This window comes from Rhododendron vialii, chromosome 1a (assembly GCF_030253575.1).
Source record: "Rhododendron vialii isolate Sample 1 chromosome 1a, ASM3025357v1".
Classification (NCBI taxonomy): Eukaryota; Viridiplantae; Streptophyta; class Magnoliopsida; order Ericales; family Ericaceae; genus Rhododendron; species Rhododendron vialii.
In genome coordinates, this window is record NC_080557.1 from 40,759,522 (window position 1) to 40,774,655 (window position 15,134).

At 38.3% G+C, this 15,134-nt stretch overlaps 1 protein-coding gene across 1 annotated transcript; it reads right to left on the bottom strand.

Annotated features, from left to right (window-relative positions):
• Positions 1-3,738: 3,738 nt before the first annotated feature.
• On the bottom strand, positions 3,739-13,145 carry LOC131315745 (beta-galactosidase 8-like). Its single transcript, XM_058344969.1, has 19 exons — positions 12,558-13,145; positions 12,380-12,475; positions 11,776-11,888; positions 11,619-11,685; positions 11,424-11,516; positions 11,120-11,263; positions 10,850-10,938; positions 10,614-10,719; positions 10,409-10,496; positions 10,117-10,235; positions 8,452-8,616; positions 8,012-8,214; positions 7,816-7,925; positions 7,158-7,267; positions 6,923-7,036; positions 6,636-6,737; positions 6,168-6,379; positions 5,529-5,865; positions 3,739-4,066 (listed from the first exon to the last, which is right to left on the bottom strand). Exons 1-19 carry the CDS (start codon positions 12,723-12,725, stop codon positions 3,959-3,961), a joined length of 2,544 nt encoding a protein of 847 aa, XP_058200952.1. The 5' UTR covers positions 12,726-13,145; the 3' UTR covers positions 3,739-3,958.
• Between the last annotated feature and the right edge of the window lie 1,989 nt (positions 13,146-15,134).

Consider the following 15,134-nt stretch of genomic DNA (forward strand, 5'->3'; position numbering starts at 1 on the left):
CTACTTTTACAATACTTGCACATATTTAAATGCATGTGCAGTAATGGCCACTAATGAAGTCGAAGTAGTGGACGTGGAAGGGCCATCCAAGCAAAAACGTAGGAGTTGGAGGAAAGTTGAGGAGGAAGCCATGAAAAGGCAAATCCATTTATTTGACAAGTACAAATTTATTCTTCGAACATATGCCTTCAACTTCGACCATCTAGTTTTCCCGACGACCTAAAATATGGCCTAATCGATTGAATTTGGGAATTTGCCTGTCCCGATAAAGTCTCACTTGTAGCCGATCCTACATAAAGTAAGGAAAAACATTAAAGAAAATTTAGTAAACAAGACTTCCTATAAAATTTAGTAAACAAGCCTTTACTTACTCGGATTAATTCCTTCCAAACTTCATATTCTGTCATAACTTTGTTTTCATTTGAATCCCACCCAAATCCAGGACGGTGAAGTATTTCGGTTACGTAGAAAAAATCCCGTTTCCAATACTTCATCTTCCCCAGGATATGATTTGGTTCGATACCTGCTTCAGGAAAAGAAGCTTGCATTTGATTTTGAAGATATTCCAAGTATGCGGGTTGGCACTCACTAGGCTTGCCATTCCACATTCTTTGATTTACAAGGGTCGTAAGCTTGGAAAGTAAAGTTTCTTCCTCCACCTCGGTCCAAATTCGCCGTGCCATCAATATGATTGACCAACGAAAGGAAAAACTTTTTTTCTCAATCAATATGAGATGTGAAATAAGACGAGAAATTGGAACAATTTATAAGGAAAAAATTTACCAACCTAATTAGTTAGGCACATTTTGACCAAAAAAATATGTTGGTCACATGGGATTTCACCTAACAAAATTGTTGGACTCCAACTACCAAACAATGTATTTTTCCAAAAAATAAAAAAACAAAAAAAAACCAAAATTTAAAAAAAAATGAATTTTATCAAATTATAACTGACTTTTTTATTTTCTAATATTATTAAATGTGTACATTTGTTAGACAAATTAAATACTACGGCTTAACGTGTGAAATATTAATTATATTTTAAATGATATATATAACAAAATACATAATTAAGTTTCGGACTGCACAAGGGCAAAATGGTCATTTGATAGCTTTTTACGTCATCCACCATTCCTTATACCCCCTATTAATCCTCTATCCAAACAAAGTATTACTTAATTCCTCTTTTCTAATACCTCATTCAAACAACATACTATTTAATATTACTTCTATAAACATCACATCAATGTGGGTCATCCCTTACTATCCAATACCCCCTACTATCCAATCCCCCCTTATTACATAACACCTCCAAATTTAATCCCGCATCCAAACGAGCCCTAAGGGGCATTGAGTTGCATTGGAGGTGTATAAGCATTTTTCGGGTTCGGAATATTGAAGTGAAATTTGGCCCAATTCGCCCCATTGCCAGTCCTATCCACCCTACACCATACGTTAGAGCCATTTGGTTGCAATTGCTTATTCGTTTTCTTTGTTGATTCACACACAAGATTGAAACGAATGAAATAGAAAAATAACTAATGGCAACCAAACGCATCCTTAGGGTTCCACCCGCTAATCAAAACCTTTGATTTTATCAGCTTTGTAAGTGGATAAAAATAACCACGTTAATCGAAAATACGTGATGATATGACTTACATGTTACTGTTCATTTTATATAATTATATTAACTGTTAAATTTGTTGAATACAAGTTTTTTTTTTTTTTTGTTGAACATGTCAATTCATTCAAGTTCGAAGGCGAAGACAAGGGCGAAACTGTTCACGGGCTACCATGGACTGTAGCCCATGTCACTACCACGAAAACCAAAAAAAAAAAAAAACTCTATATGAAAAATTGAATCTAAGTAATTTTAGCCCAGCCCACCATCCAAATGATTTCAGCTGGCAATACCTCGAATCGCGAGGCTTCCGTAAGTATTTCCTTATTATGCAGAGCACAGGTTGGTGTGCTTAAATTTGTACTGATTCAATTGATGCAGAGCACTGGCTAATTTGCTTATATTGGCTTAAAATGTTAGTTCTCACAATCTTACTCTTTTAGGTTTAAATATAATGGGACAAAAAAATGGAACATTTTTTGAGATCCGTTGATGTCAAAGAGTTTTTACAGGAGCTTTTTATTTATTTATTTATATTGTGCATTTTAAAGACACAACTGCATTAACTCTTAATAAATAGATATCTGATGTCCTCATTCGTTACAATTTGGACATTCGCAATATGAGAGGTCAAGGGCATGATGGTGCTATCAATATGCGTGATGCATGAATTGGATTCCAAGCCTTATTTCTTAGAAATTGACCGTATGTATATTATATAAACTATTTTGCCCACACCGATTTTTTTTTAGTAGCCCAGAGTAGAATCAAGTCCAGGTTCCGCCCTTGGGCGAAGATTACATCACAAAAATACAGGAGTGCATCAAACTACCTAATCCGGGACCCTAGGACACCCTGCAAACGCAAATCAGCATGAGGTGCCGATATGAGAATCCCGTCCGGGACAAAGCAGAGACATCTCAAACGAATTCCCAGTACAAACCATTACACAATAAAACAGATGTAATCGAAACAACGAACAAATACAAGCGTAGAGGAAGACTACTCCCATGGACAAACCACCGCGACCGGAGCGACCGCCCCGACAGGCCCAAGGCCGAGACCAGACCTCCCTTCACCCTCAATCTGTCGTTGACGGCCCAGAGTAAAGAGAAACGTGGGCGAGACCAACTAGAGCTGATACGAAGACCCTCAACAGAGACCCCACTGTTACCGCTGCCGAAAAACCGCCATAATACCACCGCAACAGCCGCCGACCACAGCCACCCTCAAAACTGGCCAACATCGAAACCTAATAAGCTTATTCTGCCCACCACCCAACCGCCGGACCTGGGGGAAACCCAGACCAGCACAGGCCGAATCTAGGAGGACCTAGATCGGAAGACCACTGGACTGACAACCGGAAAAAAACAAAAACAACAAAAGGAAAACCCCACCCCCAACCGCACACCTTATTACCTTGACGCTGGCCCCGAGCAGAACAGATCTGGAACCGCCGAGTGGGACATTGGACTGTGGAGCACCACCGGTTGCCGGACAGAGCTGCCAACAGGGGGAACCACGCCAGCCCAACACCACAAGCGCCCCAAAATGTGAGCACGGGAAGCCCAATGCCTGGTGACGATGAGGCGAGGAGGGGGATGGAGGATGAACGAAAAGGGGGGCAGAGGGAGAGAGAGGCGGAGGCCTCCTCCCCAAGCGGCGGCGGCGGCTAGGGTTTTTTTTTAGAGAGAGAGAGAGCAAAGAGCTCCGACGCGTTTTATTCGGTCGTCAATCACGAAGGTCCAAGTATTGTTGAAAGACATAACTATCAACGTTGGATGAATTTGACTTATTTCATGACTTAAAATCAATAAATACAATGAAAAAGTTGTCTCGGTGAGGTTAATGAGCCCGAAATGGGCCTCTCATCCCCCTACGGTAAGCCTGCCTTGCAAGTGATCCTATGACCTCCAGATCATGAGCTGGGTAACAATTTATCGGGGCCGAAGACTCCGAACTTGTACTACATTTCTGTTTCTGCATATGTTGGGAACTCCCCTATTTTATTGTTGCCTATGTGTTGGAAGATGTTAGACATCCTTTCAAGTAATTCAATACTCGTTTCCGAGTGTTTCGATTGGAAAAATCACCTGCAGATGCTTTACGTCAAATTATTTCAGACAACACTTGCATCCCTTATATTACCAAGCGGAGAAGATACGGCGATACCTTTTCTCTCTTATTACAAGGGAGCAGATAAAATCTAGCATCGAATTTCGCCAGTCATTTCATTTTCAGAAAATACTACTAACTAATTGGACTATTTATTCCCTTGGGGACGACGCTTTGCTTTCGACACCAGAGAGCCCAATGCTACGGTACTGTTCGATCTATTCATGTACAAGCAGCTTCTACTGCTAAACTCTTGGTCACTCCAATACACGGGTCGCCAAACGTATCGATCGAGACATCCACGCGGCAGCTCTTCGATCCAACACAGGCCTGCACAAAAAAGTTATGTGCTCGATCGTAAGTGCAAAATTTATCTACAAGACTACAAGCTATTTACATTGATCCGTTTATTTCAACTGAAAATATATGACCGCGGGGGCAACATTAGGCTGCGGGTGGTGGTTGCGGTAGGATGGTAGTTTGGCAGCGGTTGCAGTTGAATGGTAGTGATAGTGAGGGGTAGTGTTGATGATTCGAGAAAAACGTTTTTTCACCTTGAAAAAACTTTTTACCGGTGAGATCAACTCATTTCATGCTGATTGCACAAATGTTTTTCTTGATTTCCATTTCCCGTCACACCAAAAACTAGAGTAACAAAATACTTTCCAAAATATGTTTTTACGCCGAACCAACCTTCACCAGTGATAAAAAGAGAATCTTGACGACCAGTATAAAAAGACTATGTATTTGGAAATACAAACAACCTTCACTAGTAATATAAAAAGAAACGAGGAGTGTTATGGACAAAGAAAATAAGCAAAGAATTGATCCTTAAAGTGTACATGAACGGCTGTGAATCTGAGCCGTTCATGTACACTTTAAGGATCAATTCTTTGTCCATTTTCTTTGCACTTAGCATTTCTCCTAGTGGTATAAAGAGAATCTTGACGACTAATATGAGACTATGTATTTGAGAATGCAAATAACTTTAATTTTACCACCGATATAAGAGAATCTTGACAACCAATATGCCTATGTGTTTGGGAATGCAAACAACCTTTGGATAAAGCCAGCTTTTGGGTTTTTTTTGGCTTTATCTTAAATATTTTCAAAAATATTTAGGTAAAAGTCTTAATTTTTAACTTTTTTGATTCATCTCGACAAGATGAATCAAAAAATTAAAAAAGTGAGGCATAAAACTAACAAATACGAAAAAATTTGAATAAAGACAAAAAAAAGTGCAAAAAGTGCTGAGTGGAGCGCCACCTAAGGTGGAGTTCTACTAAGCAAAAAGTGAGTTTTGTCCTTATCAAAAAAATTCGACTTTTGAGGATTATTGATTTGTCTCGTTGAGACAAATCGGAGAATAATTATTTTTTACTTTTATCCTAATATTTTGGAAAATATTCACTTTTAAGTTAAAAAGTGCCATTAAAATTGAAATAAGGACAAAACCCAACAAATTTAAAACAAAAAAAGCTTTAGTGGAACTCCACTTTCTTTCAAAAAAAAAAAAAAAGAAATCCGCCTAATTTGGAATCCATGGATAGGAAATGAAAAGAAAGGAAAATAAAAGAGAAGGAAAATGAGAGAAAAAATGGGAGGAAAATTTTTCATTACACTTGAAATTCTTATTTTCTTCGCCCTTTCTCTTCCAACCAACCAATCAAAGAGAAATTTTTTTAATTTTCCTTTCCATGGTTCCAAACAGAGCCAAGTGTTGAATCAAATAGGAAATGATGCAGAAAGATAAACGAAACTCCATCAAGCGATTGTCCAAAAGAGAGATCACCTTCTGTACAATGGAAAGAGCCTGGGTGCTGCTGCAACTGCCATGGCTGAAACTTCCACAACTCCCGCTAGGCGTTCCGAAGCTTGCGAATTCTATCGAGGAAATGACCTGATCAGTTAAAGGACATTCCAGTGATAGTACAGGCCCTGGTCTGCTCCCTCTCTTCCGGCTTGATCTCCACGTTTCCACATGCTGGGGGTGAGATTCCGAGATGTGAGAGCACAAGCTTCCTATCTCTCTTGTGGCAAAAGACAGTTGCGTTGGATCCCCGCCCATTTCCTCGAACAAAACCAGGGTGTTCCCGCTCGGTTTCAGCCACGATCGAGGCACATGGTACCTGCCATGAGATCAGAAACAAGATCTTAGAGCAAATCCAATAACATGGTTGCTTTTTATCCAAGTTTTGGCTGGAATACTGAATTTCTGATTCTGCAGATATGCATCTTGAGCTGGCCTGCCCAACAATGCTCTCTGTTCTCTCTCAAATATATCAACCAACTGGAAGAACGTTCAGGATTCGTGATTGGGTGTCCGTAGTTGCTCCCTATCTTTGGAGAGCAACTATACTACTCTCAAAATAGACGACGTTTAGGGGAATGTGTTGGAGTCAAGTATTTAAGCGAAAAGTTGAATGCTTACAGTTGCTGAGAGGGTTTCCCACAATTCTTGAGGCATTTGTTTGAAGAATAAGAGCCTTTGTAATTGCAGGAGTCTGTGCAACCGCTAGATGGAGCGATATAAGTTGGCCAATAGCGCCCTATGCTCTGCCCATTCACAAACGCCTCGCCTTTTCCCATCCCCGTGAAGTCCAGGGCAACTGGGATGGTGCCGGAAGGGGCGTCAAAAGTTGTCTGAATCCACAAGTATTGTTAAACGTATTAGCATCTTAAGGATTGAGCCAAATTCCTAAACAATAATCTTGTCAAAAAGGCCGACAACCACATTTAGCTGTTGCGGGGTAATTTTCTTCACAAGTGTAGTAAGATTTAGTGAACCATGCTATAACATGCCTCCTCATGAAGTCTTGGGTCTTCCAAGGTTTCTCCTGGGGCCTTCGATCCCTTAATTTGCCTGATATGTGAGCGGAAAAGAAAGATGCGATGTTACCTTGTACCAAATCAAGGGTTGCTCCTTGGGTAAGGTAGCTCCTGATACCCAAGCTGAAGAACCTCCATTGGAGAGTCCTAACTCTTCACCTTTTAGTCCAGTCTGCACCAAAAGTGACAACAGTAAGTGTAAATCTGAATATTCCTTCGTTGATACTTCAGTAAATCAAACTTAGACTATATAATACGAGATTTATGTGCCAGTTCAATGCCCAGTTCTTATTGGATGAGAATCGTTCAAGCAAATAACTATAGCCGGAATTCTGAAATGAAAACGAACTTACATACCTGATATGTCCACTGCTGTGATGAGAGATCAACGGTAGATCCATTATTTACACCTACCAGCTTCACTGGACCAGTAATCCCTGCACCCTTTTCATCAAAGAATGCTCCATAGTTCTGGAACAGTGTTGTTATGGTTGCATTATATCACGGTCAGTAACATTTTGACCGTCTGAACTTGATAAAAGACAGATAACTCTGTGAATGCTAACTTAAAATTTAATCATGAAGGTCAAACCTGAAGTCCAACTGTCAAACTCAAGAGATCAATCTTATTCTTTCCGGGTATGAGAGTGATGGGAACGTCAATGGAAACCTTAGCATCGTTACTGTTTCCTTTCCCGCTCCCTACAATGAACCATATGACAGTTTCTCTTTCTTTAAGTTCAATTTCCTTAAATGACCAAGGCACTACGGAAAAAGCAACCAAGACTATAAGTCTATAAGGTTTTACCCAAACTTTTATCCATTTGGCAGCCTTACGAAATTATAGGCATATCAAATGGTCACAAGAAAGGGCATTCTTGATGAAGCAAAGGATAAAGTTTTGGACAACGCCAGGATACTTTAAGGCATTTTTTTAGATCAGGAATTTGCGGAGGGATTCACCAAGCGAAGGGATAACAATTCGGAAACCAAGAATAAATTTAGCTTCTTCCATTTCATTGTCTTCTTATCTTTTTCTTTTCTTCCATAGATCCCATCGCAAATTCATGATCCACACACAAGCGTGACTCAAAAGCACTGAAATCCCATTGTAACTATGGCACATGGTGATTAATCAACGGATTAGAAGGAAGAAAGAGCACATCGACCTCCAAAAGAGGTAAAAACAGTAAATAAACAAATATATGAAGAAAAAATCTCCAAGAAATACATCTTTTAGTTCACATCACCTGCAAGTTTCCCATTAATATAAGCATGAAGGGCATGGCCCAAAGATTCCACATGAAGAACTGTATGAGATCCATCTTTAAGAAAAGGCTCATCAACTTCAATGTTAGTGCTGCAAAAGTATCCAGGAAGGATTATTGAAAAAGCAAACATACCACAGCCACTGGCTTCAGCTCACAACTAAGACCATACTGTTACCTTAGCGAATACCATAGATAGTCACTTTCGTCAGCTGTAGTATTTATTTGCTCTAATAACCCCGGTTTCATGACTGCATTGCTACTCGAGATACCAACTGGTTCGTTAAACCAACTCCAGCCAGACATAAATCCTCCTGAAGCATCAACTGTATCGCTCGAAGATTGACGCACAAATTTTGGAATTGTAGTTGCAGAATTAATCTGTCACAAAAAAATATCAAAAGTGGCTTGCATTGATATTGGAATAAAGAGTTCTTCATATTTTTGGGCCCCACCTTCATGAGACACAATAACATCCAAATTGAGGTGATCTCAGATGAAATGGAGCAAAAATACTTAATTGGACTGCTTCAGAAGGTATTCCACTCGCAAAATGTAGTTGTAACAGAGTTCTTGCGCGGTAGGTATAAGCCCTAAATCAAAGAAGACGAGGCTAACCTTTGCGGTGTTGAGCACTACATTTTTGCAGTCAGGTAAGATGCTCACAGACCATGGGGGTAACTGATAAGAATTGCCATTGAAGTTCACAGTTGCATCTGATTGGGTACCAACATTGGCCAAAAAAGCAGCACACAAACCTGAACCTGTTTTATAAACACTTGCCTGAAATAGGACACAATGTTTTAAGACAAGCAATACTCCACGTCTCCACCATAGTAATTCATAAGCTATAGAGCAGGAATTGGAAAAAGAAAATTTGGTGACAAACCACAGACGCGTTGTGGTAAGTGAAGAAATAAATAGTCTAACTAATCTTAGAGAGGCTTAGCAAAGTATGAAAACAGTGCATTTAAGGTAAAAAAAAAAAATTCTGAGTCAAAATTGTGTAGTGTCTATTTGTAAGTTACTATGTGCTGTCAAATGGTGTCTGTGTGACAGGGTAAAAACCCTTGGAATAGACATCTCTCTTGTGGCAACAAAAGAAAATAAATAAAAGCAGCTGCCTGTATTACACTGTACCACAAATTCAAAAAAAAAAAACTACTTATAGGGCTCCATAGAGGAAGAAATTCAGATATGTTTGACGGGTGAAATGTCATGCATTGATTGATACCTTTCTTCCTTGGGCAAGTATTTTGAAAATAAAGTGTTAGCACCAAAAAGCCACGCTTCCTTTTGGTTGGCAATTCCATTTGACAAATCACACATTTATTTGTGTCCCATTATTTATCGAGTTGTAATTTCTTTTCATTTTTTCTAAGCATAGCAAGTCTGTATAGGATTAGAGTGGAAGGAATCATTATTTGTAATTGAGAGTGAAGTTCTTTTAGTTTTATTGGAGCGGATTGATCGGCCCATTAAACTGGCATCCATCGGGATCAACTGATCAAGTGTGGAAGCCGAATGGAATAAAAGCAGATGGAGTGACGGATCCATTGGTGTATCGATCGGAAGGCAATTAATATAAAAAAGGAGTTTTCTTATTTTCAGCTAGGGTATCAACAATACATGCAGCAGCAGCAAAAGAAAAAAAGGCGACGTGGGTTTTGGTTAAAAGTATGAAAGGGTATTCTTACCTTTGAAGCTTGAAGTTCTTATTCAATGATTGTAGCGGCAATCAAAACCGAGAAGCGTGTTTACGTTGAATCTTGGAGTACCCATGTTGGAACTTTGAAACATTAACTTAACTCCAAGAGGTTTTTATTACTTTGTCTTTAACATATTCAGAGTTGGTCTCCAGTGGATTTCTGGAAGGATAATTGGAAGGCTTGAGGATTCGAGGCGACGGCAGTCAAGCACTGGATACGGTGAACGAGGATTCGGCTATCGGTCTTGAGTCAATTGTGAGGATTCTCAATTGTGTAGTAAGTTCGATTGTAACCGTACAATGTTTTTCTATAGTGCTTGATTCCTTCCCATGGTTTTTTACCCATCTAGGGTTTTCCACGTATATCCGGTGTTCATCGTTATTTTTCAATTCCTATTTCTTTTGCTTTTAATTGGTTGGGTAGCAAAACAGGAATTTCACAAAGCATACAACAATCTCGAACTGTCTGTCTAAATATACAGATGCGCTTTCTTTCGTTTCATCTAGCATGTAAATCCTCGTTTCTGAAAGCATTAGATTGTTGGGAAAGCACAGCTAATCACAGGAAAAAATACCTCCAAATTTGAACCAAGAGAACTAATTGCTGGATCAGTGGCCACCATTGCCTGTTCACACAGCTTTATGGCTTTATGCACATCTTTGAGGTGGCCCCACTTAGGTTGTCTAGGAAATCCTGCAACATTTGGGACAAATTTTAAAAGCCTTATATAGATGGAAGTTAGGCTTCAACTATCAATAGCAAAAAGGTATTAGTTAGGTTGCATATTGGATACCACTGATGGCCATTACTTCCATTCGGCAGGCCGTTAAAAGTTCTACATAAGTGATGGAGGGATAAAATCGTACCATACTCATCAATTGGAGCGTCATAATCATAACTCGTAGCAATGAATGGCCCACCGGTAGTCCGGCCAAAGTTAGTCCCACCATGGTACTGGTAACGCAACCAAAACATAATTCATATATAATGTTGCTTTTCTGGTTGATTCAAGCCAGTGTGAAACATACACGAACTCGTAAATTATAATCACTGTCAAGAACAGAAAAATACCATGTAATAATTTTGGAAGGTTCCCCCGCGCTGGAAAAAACGTGCCACAGCAAAAGCAATGTCTTCCACAGGTCTGTAGGGCACAGCACCGCCGAATAAAAGAAACCTGAAGGTTCCAGATAGCTAGAGCGGGTGAAACCAGAAGCATCAAAAGGACAGAAAAATGAATTTGACATGATCGACTTCTAAGCCAAACAACTTAAGTACTACGAGGGACTAGGAATCCTTTCTCTTACCATCCGGTCCAATTCTCAGTCCACATTTTCGGTCTGTTTGCAGAAGCAGGGGTGAATTGGTCACAATAGAAACCATTGCAAGTGTTGATCTGTAAGCATTCGAATTAATAAATATACGTTAATCAAAACCGTATCCGGGTATATTGATGCTTGGATAGCTAAACAGATAAAATTTCGACAACTTTTTACAGATCAAAAGACGAAGAAGTTAGGTTTTGATGTTAACAGAAAAGAACATAAAAAAAAAAAAGTTTGAAGAAGGAAACTCACCATAGGATCAGGTGCATCCGCTTGATTGCACATCACCCAGGGCACTCCTGTATCCAAAGATGCAGCCATGCTTGCTGCCCAATTGATATATCTTTTGCCGGCAGATCCAAACGCCGAATCAATGTTCCCATATTCGTTTTCAATCTAATCATAAGATATTAAACACTCCTACCTATTAGAAATCCTCAATCATTGATTCACTAAGAGTCAAATGTTTATCAAATAAAGAAAAAAGACACAACCACCACTGACATAGACTGCTGCTTAAGCATGGCCAAGAAAGTGGAGTCATCAAGAAACTAACCTGAGATAGGATAATGGGTCCACCTTGGGATGCATAGAGCTTTTCTTGCTTCATCAAGTCTACGATCTTGGCTGTAAATCGCTGCATTTCCGCCTAAAAACAGAGAGTCGTATTCTAGCATTTAACAAAATATTATAAGCTGGCTCGAACAGCGAATTTTAACTGCAGGAAAGAGTAATACGTAGTAGGGATTACCTTAAATGGCTCATTATCAGTTCGGAACTTGATCCCAGGTATGAAATGCAACCAAAGAGGAAATCCCCTGTTCAAAAATTGGAAAAGAAAACGTGTCTATATTGTTAGTACATAAACTCTTCAATTAGAATGCAGGGTTTTTGTATGGTCTTCTTACCCATAGTTCCATTCAGCGCAGACATAAGGACCGATACGTAGATGAGCATATAAACCAGCGTCCCCGACCAATTTGATAAATTTAACTAAATCGTTTCTTCCTTCAAAATCATACTACAAAGTACAAAGAAAAATTACAATGTAAGTAAGTCCTTATTTGCTCACTTCGGACTTCAATTAAAGCGAAAACAGTACCCCTATGATAGAGTAGATTAAAATTATCGAATGGTGAAAAGACCGTAACAATACGATAAATTAGATAATTCAGATATCAGCGGAACCACTACTTGCTGTGTTTGGTTGCTGAGAAAATGCAAGAAAACCGTTTTTGAATATTGAACCGCCAGAGCACTCCCGTATGCGTTTTCCCCAAAAAGTTCTATTTTGGTGTTTTTGTCTTCATCGTATTTTTCAACTGTAACTTGTCTTTGCTTAGACAAGTTATTCTCCCCAAATGGTTTTTGTTTACATGATACTTTATGTTAAAGACGAGACTTTTCTGCCCGAAAAAAAAAAATCCACTGAACCAATAATTTAGCAAGAACAAGTGGTATTTTGCTACTCCCAAAAAGACAAAATACCAAAATAAACAAGTGATGCAGTACCTGGTTTCGAACTGGTTCGTGTAAGTCCCAGAAAACGTAGGTCTCGATCACATCCAATCCTCCGTCTTTAGATTTCTGGATAAGGTCTGCCCACATCTGCACCAATTATTGAAACAGAACACATATATCCAAGTTATAGAGAGAGAAAATTCAGAGAGAGAGAGAGAGAGAGATTCACGTCGGGAGTGCTACGGGGGTAGTGAATGGAGCCGGAGATGAGGACCCTGCGCCGGCCGTCGATCACCAGAGCTCGGTGATCGTGCGTGACATTGGCGCCAAGCGTCGCCCTTCGAAGAACTCCGACCGCCAAAAACGAGAGAAGCAGCAATTGCTCTGTCCATCTCATGGCCAACGAGAGAGCAGCTGTTTCCAAAACTTGTTTTCGCGAAATTAACAAACACTATCTTGGAGAAGAATTACTATACTAGTAGTTCGCTTTGCTTTGCTTTGGTTTATCCCTTTCCTTTCGCTTAACTACTTCGCAAAACAAGATTGGAAGAAAACGAATCAAAATCAAAAAATGTAGGAAATGGGGATAAGCTAGCTTATCCTGAGCCGGACACGACACGCTTTGTTTTTGCTTCACGAACGTGACATCGTCCTCGTCGTTATCTTCTCACTTCGACTCAGCACTGCTGCAGCAATAACTCTCTCTCTCTCATTCGACTCAGCACTGCTGCAGCAATAGCAATAACACACTCTCTCTCTCTCTCTCTCTCTCTCTTGAATCAGTGATGATGGTTTCATAGGCGTCGTACTATCTGGGTAGGCAATTTTCCCCTTCCCAGTTCCCACTAGGTGATTGCGATAGGGTGGAAACATGAGGACAAAAAAGTGTGCACCGACAGCGTTCAATCATGCATGCGGGCTGAATTTGATTGGACAAAAGGAACCAAGGCTGGCAAAAGAACATACTCCGTCCCAATTTGTTTATCCAATTGTCGAAATGCGTGTCTTTCAAAAATATATTTATATCTTACATTTTATAATATTTTTTATTATTTTAAAGATTTTGTATAATAAAATTAATTGAGATCTATCAAACAATATCCATATTACATATTAAAAACTTTACGAATTGAAAATTATAGCCAATTTTTTGAGAGGTCAAACGCTTTTAAAAAGTCAAAAATAGGACAAACAAACCGGGACGGAGGGAGTAGTACTAAAGGCCATGGAACTTAGGGCAGTTCCAGAAATCTTCTTATTTTACAAGTAATTATTTTGGAGCTTTGTTTCACAAAATTTAAATAAACAGTTTATTTTTATATTTTTAAATTCAAAAATAATGTAAACAAAAAATAATTTTTAAAATTTTTTTGCACCGTATTAAAGATCTCAATGAGATCTATCAAACAAGATCCATAGTGATAGGAAAATTATTTGCGTAAACACATGATTTTTGAGTTTGAAATTACTTTTTTTAAAAATAAGTATTTATTCACCATTGTGTGGAACACACCTTATTATTAGACAAAAAATAAGTTCTTATTCCGGTTCTGGAATGGGCCCATTGTTTGGTTGGGAGAGAAAAAGAGAAGAAAATAAAAATTTTAAGTTTAATAAATAATAAATTTTCTATTTTATTTTCCTCTCATTTTCTTTCCTTTTTCTTTTCATTTTCTTTCTTTTCTTTTTCATAAGTTCCAAACAGAGCATAAAGAGAGATGCATAGTAAGTACTCTGTACTCCCAACAGATTGAGAGCATCTGTTCCTTGTGAAAATTCAACTACATAATACATTAAAAAGTTGAAAAGTAGTCAAAATGTTGAAAAGAAAAACGTTAGAACATCCAGGGGAGTACCCTTGGTCCGGGGTTCGATTTTCATTAGGTTAGTACCTTGTTATTTAAGTGGAGGGTTTAAGTGGAGGCAGCGGCTGGTGTGTTGTAACTAGCTTTTTCCGATGTTTAGGTTGTGTAGAGTCCATTTAGTGGCCTGGATATAGCGATGTTCCTCAGTTACCAGAAAAAATAAAAACGTTAGATAATTCTAGTTATACTCTGTTTTTAGCAAATAAATTATGCGTGTATACATATATTCCAAAAACTAAATCTATTACATACTTTGAGAAAATATAAATTCCCTTGCAAGTTTTTTTTTTTTGTCTTTTGTTTCTACATAATTGACCAAATTCTTGATTTATTCATTTTTTTACAAAAAAAATATTGACCGAAGTTAAGAAAAGCTAACTAAATTAAGATGGAAAGAAGTTCAAAAAAAAAAGAAGATGAGAAAGACAGTTTTTTGTGTTTTGGCATCGTCTTACTTTTTTATAAACTTTAATTTGTATTTTATACTTTTCTGATTTCTCTCGTTGAGACTGATGATGTAATGTTAAAATTATGACGAAAAGCTTCAAAAAAAAGTGATTAAAAGTCAAATAATACCAAGTGTCCATGGTAAAAATTTATGTGGTTGAAAGTTCAAACACACTTTTGTGTCGACATTAGGATAGCACGATGACGACTTTGAAATTGATGAGGTCACACAAATGCTTATGTGATCAAAATCCCCTCTCATTTTTTTGTGTGCGCCAGTATTGTACTCCCTCCGTCCCATTTGTTCCGTCTGTTTGCTTTTTGGGACGTCTCAAAAAATTGTCTATATCTTACAATCTATAATATTTTATATATTCAATATGAATCTTATTTGATAGATATCAATTTATTTTATTAAACAAAATTTTCAAAATCATAAAAAATATTATAAATTGTGAGATATAGACAATTTTTTGAAATGTCCCAAAAAGAAA